Below are 13,358 nucleotides of genomic sequence, written 5' to 3'. Positions count from 1 at the left end.
GGGGGATAGAAACGAGGGAGAGAGAGAGAGAAAGAGAGAGATACAGAATAAGGAAGATAGAGAACGAGAGAGATGCCAAATAAGGAAGAAAGAGAAAGAGAGAGTGTGAGAGATAGAAAGAGGAAGATAAAGGAGAAAGAGGGAGAGATACAGAAAGAGAGAGAGAGAGAAAAAGAGAGAGAAAGGAATACAGAGAGAGAGAGAGAGAAAGAAAGAATAGAGACATGTGGGTTTAGCTTGAGTGTGGGAGGGGCGTGTGGGGACACACGTGGGGATCTCCAATTGCCCGGGGGCCCCATGAGTTGTCAGTCCAGGCCAGATCTAATTTAAGAAGACAGCCCACAATTATTTATATAACTAACAGTGTAAACAATTTTCCACATTTTACTATTGTACACTAAATATGGTTGCTTGCTTTGGTTGCTTGCTTTGGTTACTGCCATTTCATATGTTTTCTACCTATTGAATAAGCCTAATAAGCTAAAATAAATATTAACATACACATATTACATACACAACATAAACACTGGCTAAAAGGGAAAGACTGAAGTCTCGTACACTATACGGGATCATTCAGATAACTAATTGGTGCCATCCTCCATGCAGAGCCACTACCAGACTGCCATCCAACTTGGAGCTGTGTCAAGGCAGTCAATTGAAGTGGATGCACATGCAGCGCCAGCACAGATATAATCGCATGTCAAAGTCTGACATAAGGACAGAAGTGAGTGCATGGATTTGAATGCAGAGGCTCTTAAAAAAAAAAAAAACGTAAAAAATCTGATCCACGTGATCCACTAATGTTCATAATGCAAAAATGCACACACACTTGAAGATTAGAAGGACCTGGTTCATATATGCAATGGCAGATTTGTCTAGTACATTTTACTCTCAACTGGACTTGTTCTGCAATGTTGAAGACATTTTCTATCTTCTAGAAGACACTTCTTCACTTCAATTAGTATTAAAGGAATGATTTGGAGAAGCTAAGAAACATTTTCAACATTACAAAACAAGCCCAGTTGAATGTAATTAACTACTAGTGGCTTATACAATGACCTGAATTATTAAGATCCTTCATAGGCAATTTCAGATTTGCTGATCGAGAAAACCAAATTGCTTATCTCTTTTTAGTACGGTGAAAATGAACGCACATACTGTACCTATGCATAAAGAGCAAAAAGAGCAATAAATAAATCTCTTATAAAAGTTCTGCCAGTAGGTCTTATAACAGAAATACACCTTAACTGACAGAATTGATATAGTAAACCTTCATTATCCATGTTCATTCCCAGTGAAATATTTGAAATTACTTTTCAGTGATTAAGGATTGGCTCTAATAATGTGCATGTGCGGAATTCAATGCTGTATTTTTCTTTTGCAAGAGCCACATTTCCGACTAGATATGAATGAGTTACATTTTCAGCTCAGCTACATAATAGGAAATAAACATAACAAGGACAAAAGCTGGCTTTGCACCTACTGAAAGCTGCAAGTGTCTGTATTCAGCTGATATGCATCTTGCAAAGCTCGGCTGTTCCCAGAAGGCTACGCCATGAAGATTGAGCGAGCAGCGTCTGCTAGTGGTGCCTATGAGTCACACAAGATGCAGAAAATATCTGTTAGAGTCTGCAGCAATGCTGAAATCATACTAAAGCAATCTCACAAATTAGTCTATTTAGCTATATAACATTGGGAAATGAGATGCACAATATATATCCCATTTTCTTAAAATTCCATTTGTATAAATGATTATTTGAAATGCTCAATTATGATCTTCCAAACAGCACTGAAGACAGATAAACATGTTTGATCATTACTTATCTAGTTATATATAAATGTGTACATCTCTTAATAGAAGAGCGTTTACCAGTAGCATTAAGAGGACATCGATTGAATGCCAGGTCTCCAGCTGGGGTTCTTTTCCATACCATAGACATCAAATAGTCCTCGGGGCAGATTTCATAAGGAGCTGTGAATAAGAGTGAGAGATTTATATTAAACACACACACATCTAGGATTCGGAGATTATTTGTCACGCTACTCAGTTCTCTACATGCCTGAGGAAAAAACCTTAGTAGTCCAGAATGTTTGTTTCTAAAAACATTAGCTCTGTGGTAAAAATAGCTCACACAGCAGTTTCTGCCTGTCATTTTTTTTTTCTTTAAAACGTAATATCCTGCAGATGTATGTGCTGTTCACTCAATTTCTCTTGCAGTTTTTAAACATGGTAGTTAAATAGTTACTTCATGAATAATATTTTCCTTTTATGTCACCTTGATGAGAGATTATTCTAAGCACTATTAGCATTTTCAGGAAACAACAAACCCTTTCATGAAAAAGCATTAGTAAAAGGCATGGAACTGCAAGCAATTATTTTAACTAAGAAAATAATAATAATAATATAATCCAATTATATATATATATATTTTTTTTTTTTCTAAGTAATTGGATCATATTATTAATTATTTTTTAATTCGTTATATATATATATATATATATATATATATATATATATATATATATATATATATATATATATATATATATATATATATATATATATATATATATATATAGTTTAAGTAATTGGATCATATTATTAATATTTTTTTTAATTCGTAATATATATAAAATAATTAAAAAGAATTAATAATATGATTCAATTACTTAAAAAAAAAAAATATATCTATATATATCTATCTATCTATATCTATATATATATATATATATATATATATATATATATATATATATATATATATAATTTAACTGACAGATTTATTTGAAATTGTAATTTATGTTTTTCTATAACAGATACACCAGATGACCATAGCCCAGGTAAGCAAAAGAGAAACTCACTGTGTGCTGGGAGGCATACACAAAGCATCAATGATTTGTTAAAACCATTTCCACTGTGGCTCACCAGCTTACAGATTACAATGTCTTCATAGCTCACGTTCAGCAATTGTAGGATTTAACAGTAATTTCTATAAAAGCTTGTTTGTGTCCTTCCTTTTAAACACTTTTAAACCTCTGTATGAATGCATCAGCATGGATGGCAGAATGCTGTTGGGTGTTCTAGAACCAAGGTCTTACCTGCGGGGCAGGTGAGGTTACTAAGGGACAGACTGGTACATGCAGGAAACTTGCTATAGTAGTTGGAAAGGAATTTTCCCTAGTTTGTTGAGCTCTTGGGTGAGGCATAACCTTAAACTATGTAAACTATGTATTCTATTAGTAGTACATCTACTAGCATTTCTGTTTTGTTGGATGTTAGTAGGGTCACACGGGCCAAATGTTCCTCCGTGAAGGCTGTAGGCCTTTTTGCTACTGATAATAAAAAGGCAAAAAATTATTAAGGGAAAAGCTGGTTGTTTGCTTTGTCACCCATAGGTATGTGCTAGAGTCTACTGTGGCTCATGCAGGTTTTTTTTTTAGCAGGAACATGGGTAGAATGCAGTTTCAGCACCTCCAGTACTGAATGTATGTAATGACAAGGGATTCTGGGGTGTGCTGCAGGATATACTGATGTTGGCTGCTGAGGGATCTAATGAATCTGGAGAGGATCTATGCAGGGGGAGGGGGTCTATTGTTGCTGGGGATCTATTGAATCTGCTGAGGATCTATGTAATGCTTTTCTTGTTATCATTAACACATTCCATACAAATTACTTAGCATCACAAAATGATACTTAGTTCTGTAATCTCCAAAAGGGGCAGTACTGGGAGGTGGATAGGGGAAGAACCAAGGAATGGTGCTCGGAGGTGGGTAGTGGGGAACCAAGAAACAGTGCTCGGAGGTGACTAGAGGTGGAGGCAAAGGGGTGACTCAGAAAAGGGGAGGTTCTGCATCTATTCTCTTAGAAAAAAAGCTCTGGGCTCATGGTACATCTAACTATATATATATATATATATATATATATATATATATATATATATATATATACTGTATATCAAGACAAAAACTTTGAGTCAAGTTAAAGAGCTGCTTATGTCTAAATTAGAAATCTGATGAGTTGAAAGAAAGACTATTCTCTCTGATAACATTGGTGGTCTTGTATCACAGAACTGAGACTCATTGAACACTTATTAAGGCTTTGGGATAAGACAAATACAACACTTTGTGGGGTGCCCAAAACAGTCAGATTTTATTAACATATCGGTAAAAATTAAAAAAACAAAACAAAAAAAAACAAAAATGAACTGCACTTACTCAAAACCCCCTGACCATGTTATAGTTTGTCGCAACTCCTGCTTGTCATTTTTTGATGGACAACTTGGACATGTAAATGTGGATAAAATATTAATAAAACTATGGTAATGCATACATACAATAGAGAATATATACAATATAGAAAACAATATTAATGTCATAGACCTTTAAGGTCTGTTTAAAACAAATTACCATATATCATATAAATATCTTGAAGTAGTGCAATGCAAAAACACCTCTTTAATTAAAATAAACCATCACAGAACATCCTATACTATATTCATTTAATGAAAAATAATGTCCATATATTGCAATCCACTGAAGTCCTTCCCCTATGAGTTGTGAAATTCTCAATAGCTTCCACTTGTTTTTTGGTGCCATCTGGTCAGTACATGCAACACCCAGTGCTCAAATTAAATGTGCACCTTATTCCATTGACCCTAATAAAAAAAATAAAGGTCGTGTTGCCCGTCTCTGGGCTGTATGCACATTTACTCCTCTGTTGACTCTAGTCTCCTCTGACTAAGTCACCGGTGGGTTGTGTGTAAAAAAAGAATGGGACCGATTGTGCTCTCTGTATAACACTCTTTTATGTAGAAACTAAACAAATTAGCACTTACAGTACATTAAAAAAAGCACCCAAAGTGCTATGAATCAGGTGTATTGTAAAAAACATGGGCACAGTAATCATCTTCCTTCATAAAAATGTGTCTCTAAGGCTCTCAGATATCCCATCAGCACCATAAGCATAACTCCTGCTCCTATACACGCTACGCTCCAAAAAACCAAGCTTCATCGGTCATTTACGATATGCCTGATTCATAGCAATGTGGGAGCTTTTTTAATGTAAGTGTTTATTTTATGAGTTTTTAAATAAAAGAATGTTATACAGAGAGCACTATCAGTCCCATTCTGTTTTTACATGCAACCCCCCAGTGAGTTTAGCACTGCCAGAGGAGACTAGAGTGAGTGGAGGAGTAAACTTCCATACAGCCCAGAGAGGAGCAACAAGACCTTGATTTATTATGAAGGTCAATGGAATTTAGCACTGGGTGTTGCATGTACTGCATGAATTGCACTAAAAAACAAGTGGAAGATATTGAGAATTTCACAACACATTGACGGAGGACTTTGTTCAATGGATTTAAATACATGGACATAGGATGTTCTGTGATGATTTATTTTAATTAAAGGAGAATTAATTTATTATTGTGTATTCAGCTGCATCAACGTATGTATATGATTTATCAGGAGTGTAGTGAAAAGCTCTGTGTAATGTTTAACAGCATCTATATTTAAAGACACATTTATATTATATTATTGTGGGTGGTGACTGTGGCGATTGTTTTTGTACTAAGCTAAATTAACACACCTACTTGGCAAAGCACTGAAAAACATATCAAGTAGAGCTTATATTTATACACCTTTGGGACTGAGGCAATGGCAGACTCATTAATATAGTGGTCCAATTGAAAGAACAATGTTTTAAAAGAGTAGGAAATAAGCTTTGCATTCCATTAAGAATTCAAGTAAGAGACTATACGTAGCGAAAAGTGGCAATTGAAAAAAAAAAAGCACTTGAATAGTAAATTTTTTATATGACATTTGATGTTTTTAATACAATTCAGTGCACTAACAGAGCCTGTGTTTTAGTAAGAAATAGCTATCATTGAAATGTCCACTTCTCCCAGTGCCTTATGGTTATATGTCTCTGTCCCTCCAGGTTTTTCACAGCATGGCCAACTGGGAGCCATACAACCTGTTCTCCATTATCTGTTGAAACAAATAATAGGAAGCCTTTCCATAGATGCATTGTTGCATGCACAAAACCTGAACAGAAGAATTTCAGAGAGGCTGGGTACTAACCAGCAGGCCAGGCAGCAAGGATTTTCAAAGCGCAGAGAGAGATAGAATGGTAAATATATGACTGGGGGAAGGACATTTAAAGAATAACTATACAGTTTTCTATTAAAGCTGAGCTCAGACAGATATACAACACTGTTTAATGCAGTTATATATTCTATAGAATGTATTGCTAAATGCAGCTGGTATAAACATCTCAATTTGACTTCATGTTTTCTTTTTTTTATTCCTTACACAACAGATTTCATTGTAATAAGAGTGGGAGCAAGACTATGAGCTAGTCTGGCACTACTGCCAGGAAGAGTCAAGTGACAATAAGTGCAGTAAAGGTAATTTATTGCAAACCAGGTAAGCAACACGTTAAGGTAGGTTCAGGGCCAAGCTCTACTATATTATTATTATTATTATTATACCGGATTTATATAGCGCCGACAGTTTACTCAGCGCTTTACAACATTAGGGCAGTCAGTACAATTACAATACAATTCAATACAGGGGGGGGGGGGGGGATCAGAGGGCCCTGCTTGTCAGAGCTTACAATCTAGGAATATATATAAATGTGGTAAAGTAGGGACAAGCTATGGTATGTGGGAGCTAAAAAAAAATTGAGAGTTGCATACTGTAGGTACATTTTCTGCAAGTACATGCAATACATGTTGATCTTGCCAGAAATATTGAGTCTTTATCACTTCCTGTATGCTGAAATAAAATTGTATCAGCCCTCTCTGCTATTTCTGTGAACTACAAGACACCCATTCTTTTGTAAATTAAATAAGAAGAAGGGGATGTGTTTATAATTAAAATTATAAAAAATACCAAGGCTGACGGCCCTGCTCCTCCATTGATAGAGTACAGAGAGAGTACAGAGAGAAAGTCTTATAACCTAAGGAAAAAAGTGTGTCACCAGGTTAAAATCATAGAAAACAAGGTTTTAAATATTTTCTTTTACATTGTTTTTACAAAGCAGTGGTTATACCTGAATTAAATATTAGTACATTAGAGCACAGACTAAGGAAGGTAGAAACAACACACAAGGGGTGCAGGGTACTGCAATGCAAGGGACTAGCTGATAGACAGAGAGAGCAGAGTGGCAAATAGATTAATTTACCAGTCTATTGCTTTTCCTGTTCATTCATAAGCCTGAGAAGAGACAGGGCTTGTAAGGCCGCGTACACACGCGCGGACTGTTTGCCCAACCTTGTTCGTCAAACAGTTTCGGCAAACAGTCCGCTCAAAATTTGCATGAGCGGACTTGCCCACACACGAGCGGACTGTTTCAGCGAACTGTTTGCCAAACAGTTCGCTCAACTTTTGAAATGAACGGACTCGCCCACGTAAGGAGGAGGCAAATCCGCCCATTTCGAGCGCGTGTACAGGTAGGCGGGGCCCGCGAAGGAGACGTCGCGGGCTCCGCCGCCTGGAATGGGCTTAAAGGGGAACCCCAACGCCGAAAAAAATCGGCGTGGGGGTTCCCCCAAAGTCCACACCAGACCCTTGTCCGAGCACGCTACCCGGCCGGCCAGGAAAGGGGGGCGAGCGAGCGCGCCCCCCCTCCTGAGCCGTACCAGGCCGCGTGCCCTCAACATGGGGGGGTGCCTTGGGGAAGGGGGGGCCGCGCGGCCCCCCCACCCCAAAGCACCTTGTCCCCATGTTGATGAGGACAAGGGCCTCTTCCCGACAACCCTGGCCGTTGGTTGTCGGGGTCTGCGGGCGGGGGGCTTATCGGAATCCGGGAGCCCCCTTTAAGAAGGGGGCCCCCGGATACCGGCCCCCCACCCTATGTGAATGAGTATGGGGTACAATGTACCCCTACCCATTCACCTGTGAAATAAAGTACAAAAAAAACACAACACAGGGAAAAAATATTTTATTGCACAGCTCCGGGGGTCTTCCGTCTTCGGGGGTCTTCTCGCCGGACTCCTCCGCTATCTGTGTGTAGCTCTTTTGCTAGCGGAGGAGCCCGGCTTTCTTCCTCCCCGCCGCCGGCCTCTTCTCCCGACTTCGGGGGTCTTGTCCCCCTCTTCGGTTCTTCTGCCGGGCCACCGCGCCTTCTTGTAGCTCTTTTGCAGGCGGTGGCCCGGTCTTCTGTCGCCGCTGCCTTCCGTTCTTCTGTCGCCGCCTTCGGTTCTTCTGCCGGGCCACCGCGCCTTCTTGTAGCTCTTTTACAGGCGGTGGCCCGGTCTTCTGTCGCTGCTGTCGTCGCCGCCGCCGCCTTCCGTTCTTGTTCTTCTTGTTCTTCTTCTTCTTCTTCTCCTGGAGATGTTGACTCGACGAGCTCTCCGGCAGGAATGCCAGAGCCGCGCTGTGCGGTCACTTATATAGTGACAATGGGGCGGTGTCACATGGTATATGTCACATGGGTTGGTCACATGGGTTGATGTCACATGGGGACTATGACATCGTAAGGGGGCGGGGTCACCATGTGACCAACCCATGTGACATATACCATGTGACACCGCCCCATTGTCACTATATAAGTGGCAGCGGAGCGTGTCCCTGGCATTCCGGCCGGAGAGCTCGTCGAGTCAACATCTCCAGGAGAAAAAGAAGAAGAACAAGAAGAAGAACAAGAACGGAAGGCGGCGGCGGCGGCGACGACAGCGGCGACAGAAGACCGGGCCACCGCCTGTAAAAGAGCTACAAGAAGGCGCGGTGGCCCGGCAGAAGAACCGAAGGCGGCGACAGAAGAACGGAAGGCAGCGGCGACAGAAGACCGGGCCACCGCCTGCAAAAGAGCTACAAGAAGGCGCGGTGGCCCGGCAGAAGAACCGAAGAGGGGGACAAGACCCCCGAAGTCGGGAGAAGAGGCCGGCGGCGGGGAGGAAGAAAGCCGGACTCCTCCGCTAGCAAAAGAGCTACACACAGATAGCGGAGGAGTCCGGCGAGAAGACCCCCGGAGCTGTGCAATAAAATATTTTTTCCCTGTGTTGTGTTTTTTTTTGTACTTTATTTCACAGGTGAATGGGTAGGGGTACATTGTACCCCATACTCATTCACATAGGGTGGGGGGCCGGTATCCAGGGGCCCCCTTCTTAAAGGGGGCTCCCGGATTCCGATAAGTCCCCCGCCCGCAGACCCCGACAACCAACGGCCAGGGTTGTCGGGAAGAGGCCCTTGTCCTCATCAACATGGGGACAAGGTGCTTTGGGGTGGGGGGGCCGCGCGGCCCCCCCTTCCCCAAGGCACCCCCCATGTTGAGGGCACGCGGCCTGGTACGGCTCAGGAGGGGGGGCGCGCTCGCTCGCCCCCCTTTCCTGGCCGGCCGGGTAGCGTGCTCGGACAAGGGTCTGGTGTGGACTTTGGGGGAACCCCCACGCCGATTTTTTTTGGCGTTGGGTTCCCCTTTAAGTCCATTCCAGGCGGCGGAGCCCGCGACGTCTCCTTCGCGGGCCCCGCCTACCTGTACACGCGCTCGAAATGGGCGGACTTTCCGAGCGGGAACAGTTTGCTCATTTCGAAAGTAGCCTACACACGGGCGGACTGTTCGCTCAAACACAGTTTCAGCGGACAGTTTTTCGGAATTTCCGAAAGACTTTGTCCGTCCAACTGTCCGCTGAAACTGTCCGCTGAAAGCCCACACACGGGCGGACTGTCCGCCCAAACACTGTTCAGCGGACAAGGTTGGGCGAACAGTCCGCCCGTGTGTACGCGGCCTAAGAGTTTGCTGTGTGACAGAGCTATGTAAATCTGTGACATGGACAGACAGAAATTAAAATATTTTGGCAGTGAAGTGTATAAAAATATAAGTAAAAATATGTATTGGATCTGTGTATTTAGACATTTGCTTGGAGTTTAGCTATAAGTTCACCTGGTTACATTACAGAACTGTAAAGGAAAATCTGTTTTGTCTTTCGTATATAATTGTTTTTGCATGATGGCAGACATAATAGATCACTGGATCAATGATAGGCATCTTGGTCTTTTTAAGACCTTCACATGTGGCCTTTGATCACTCCAGGAACCCTCATATTACATTTATGGAGAAAGATTAAGAATTTCAAAGGCTGCTTTCCATCAATGTCTGCTATGATAATAACTCAATATGACATCATGGTAACATGGCAACTTGTTGAAGCAATTTAAGTAGTGTCTATTAAAACTTTTCAGTTAATGAGTATAAAACTCGTAACACACTTAGGTTTACAGAGATTTCTCTACTTACACAGATAGAGCATTACTCTAGTTTTATTTTACTGATTGTTAAATTATTATTATTATTATACAGGATTTATATAGCGCCAACAGTTTGTGAAGCGCTTTACAACATGAGGGCAGACAGTACACTTACAATAAAAATCAATACAGGAGGGACTAAAGGGCCCTGCTCGTTAGAACTTACAATCTAGAAGAATCATATTCATACAGCTAACAGAAACATTGTAAGTCACAGATTGACCTTGCTCAATGTGTCTAACATAATCATTTATAAATAAACTGGGACATGAATACAATGTAATGGTAAGGCACTGGTAGATGTGAGGTGTAAAATGTTATAAGTGCCCCCTGCAGCTTTCTGTTTCAAACCGTAATGGAAGTCTAAAAGCCTCAATGCAGTTGACAAGAAGACTTCATTATTCTCTTGAAGCAGCTATGAAACAATAGGCTCTTGAATTCAAATATCACTGTGCTTTTGGAACTCATTTATCTGATCCTTTCTAAAAACAATATACATTTAAAGAGGCTAGGGAATAATATTCACTAAACACTAGGACCAATCTCTGAAATTCAGCATTCATCAATTCAGTGCAGCATCTTATGGATTTGAGAGGAAAGCATATTTCTTGTTAAAGTTTCACTTGATTCAACTTGTATAACACCGTTGTATGCAATAGTAGCAGCTAGCAGTCAGTCAGGAAATTACCTTAGTGTATCCACTTATCTGTGTATCCAATTGTCTTTGTGTGCTAAAAACTCTCTCTGCACATTTAAAGTATCAACATATCAGTACTTATTCCTATTTTGTGACTATAGTAAATGTTTTACCTTCAAATTCATAAGTGCGACCAACGAGAATTTGCTCTTCTGAAATTAGACCAGAATATGTATTCTTACTGATTGCTGGAGGTTACATTAAATCCTTCCTGAGAGAAAGATGAGGACTGCCATTGTTGGCCTCCTTTTAAAAATGTTAGCTGTAAGTCTATTACACTGACCTTTTATTACTTTCAGAAATATGAAGAAAGTATGCATATCAGGCAGACCAGAAAAAAGTAATAAGTCCATATTTGTATACTTGTTGTACGATAGTGTCTCGAAGGGACTGATTTACTTTAAGTGGATGTAAACCCACCACTCACCCAGTGACTAATGGCACAGTATTAATGTATATATACATGCAAGTCTTCTGCATGTATCGCTACCTTGCAAATGTCCCCCTCTTCAGCTGTAGGAGTCGGTGGATGGCTCTCTTTGCTGCAGCTCGGTGGGCAGAGTCGTGATGTCGCAAGCCCACCTCTACACTCTAATACTCTTTCTGCTGGCTCTGGGAGATGACTGAACCATGAATATCCTCCTCAATGACACTGAACTTCTGCTGATCTTGAGGACCAGGCCCCATGATGAGTAACATCCAGTCAAAACTAAGGAAAGGCACCACATGACTTTAGCATGACCAATCAAGTCGTGGGTGACTCTCTTTTCTGGAGTTTGGTGGGCAGAGTCGCGATGTCACAAGACTTCCTGCCCACCTCTACACTCTCCTACTCTTTCTGCTGGCTTTGGGAGCTGACTGCACCATTAATATCCTCCTCAATCACACTGAACTTCTGCTGATCTTGAGGACCATGCCCCATGATGAGTAACATCCAGTCAAAACTCAAGAAAGGCACAACATCGCTTTAGCATGTCCAATCATGCTGAGGTAGGAGCAGCCATTCCTGGGAGAGCTGGAGAATAATAGAGAAGGGATGTGAAGCTGGAATTGTGATATTCTCTCTGCTCTCATGCTGGTTCATGAGAACTCACATGTAAGTCACAGCAGTGGGGGATGTGACGACACAAACTTATCTGTGTGTCACTTTTTAATCTTACTAAAAAAAGGCAAGAGGATTGCTCAGTAGTGATGGACGAACGTTTCGCCCGGCGGTCGTTTCGCGGCGAATTTCCGACTTTCGCCGTCCGCGGGTTCGAACGCCTTTTTCCGTCGTTCGCCCCGGCGGACTTACGTGTTTAATGTATACAAGAACTTTAACCTTTCGTGACACGTTTATCATGTGTTACAGGACAACCAATTGAGACATGACAGCTCATGGACACTTGGACATTCCCCCTAACCTATAAATACACCCGATCCGGTGGCCATTTTACATTCTTTCTTCTGTCACTGTAGGGAAAGGATCCTGTGTGGAGTAGGGACAGAGAAAACGCTAGCTATTTGGTACACAAAAGTTCTTTTCAGGACTGGTATAGGTGTTAGGTCAGCAGCCTGAGTTTCTTTTGTCAGTTTAGATAAAGGGACAGAGCGCTGTATGCTGCTATTTTAGGGACAGCTCAGCCAGATTAGTCTTTCTTCATCATCATCATCATCATCATCATTAGCTGTTACTATCAGGTCCACAAAAGAGCTGTTCCAGCTAATCGTTCCAGCCTACTCTTTTTTGCCAATTTGTATAGGGACAGGCAGGAAGCAGTGTGTCAGGCAGTGAGGATAATTTTAAAGACTTGCTGTTACTATTAGTTCCACAAAGGTTCTTTTCAGGACTGGTATCAGTGGTACGGTAATAGGCTTGTACACGTATAATATTCTTTCTTCCAAATATAGAAAGAATATTATACTTGACTGCTGCCCTTCTGCTGCAGTCTGCTAATCATTCACAACTCACTTGTTCCACAAAGCTCTTTATCAGGACTGGTAACTTGGTCTGTCTAGGGTGCTACGGTACATAGGCTTGGGTGCGGTACAGTCTGCTGTTCTGTAAGGACCGCTATCGGTCCACAATACATAGGGTTGCCGTGCACTACTGCTGACCGCTGCCCTATACTGCAGCAGTCCTTCAGCGGTATAGGGACTGACGCACAGTCTGCTAAACACTAATACACAACCTGCTTGGTCCACAAAAGTTCTTATAAGGACTGGTAACTTGGTATAGGGTGCTACGGTACATAGGCCTGAGTGCGTTACAGTCTGCTGTTCTGTAAGGACCGCTATCGGTCCACAATACATAGGGTTGACGTGCACTACTGCTGACCGCTGCCCTATACTGCAGCAGTCCTTCAGCGGTATAGGGACTGACGCACAGTCTGCTAAACACTAACACACAACCTGCTTGGTCCACAAAAGT

The 13,358-nt window shown here is 41.6% G+C and overlaps 1 protein-coding gene across 4 annotated transcripts in view; it reads right to left on the bottom strand.

Moving 5' to 3' along the window:
* The window catches only part of ADGRB3 (adhesion G protein-coupled receptor B3), a 1,271,667-nt gene that overhangs the window by 552,012 nt on the left and 706,297 nt on the right, over window positions 1-13,358 (bottom strand). For all 4 annotated transcript variants that reach the window (XM_077487874.1, XM_077487872.1, XM_077487875.1 and 1 more), the window contains 2 exons: window positions 1,871-1,972; window positions 1,484-1,590 (listed from right to left, as the gene is read on the bottom strand). In XM_077487874.1, the coding sequence (XP_077344000.1) occupies window positions 1,484-1,590; window positions 1,871-1,972 (209 nt within the window). The remainder of the gene's footprint in view (window positions 1-1,483; window positions 1,591-1,870; window positions 1,973-13,358) is intronic.

This window comes from Lithobates pipiens, unplaced genomic scaffold, assembly GCF_037356315.1.
Source record: "Lithobates pipiens isolate NorthernLeopardFrog02 unplaced genomic scaffold, aLitPip1_a1.2 Scaffold_18, whole genome shotgun sequence".
Classification (NCBI taxonomy): domain Eukaryota; kingdom Metazoa; phylum Chordata; class Amphibia; order Anura; family Ranidae; genus Lithobates; species Lithobates pipiens.
This window is presented reverse-complemented; position numbering and strand designations above follow the sequence as displayed.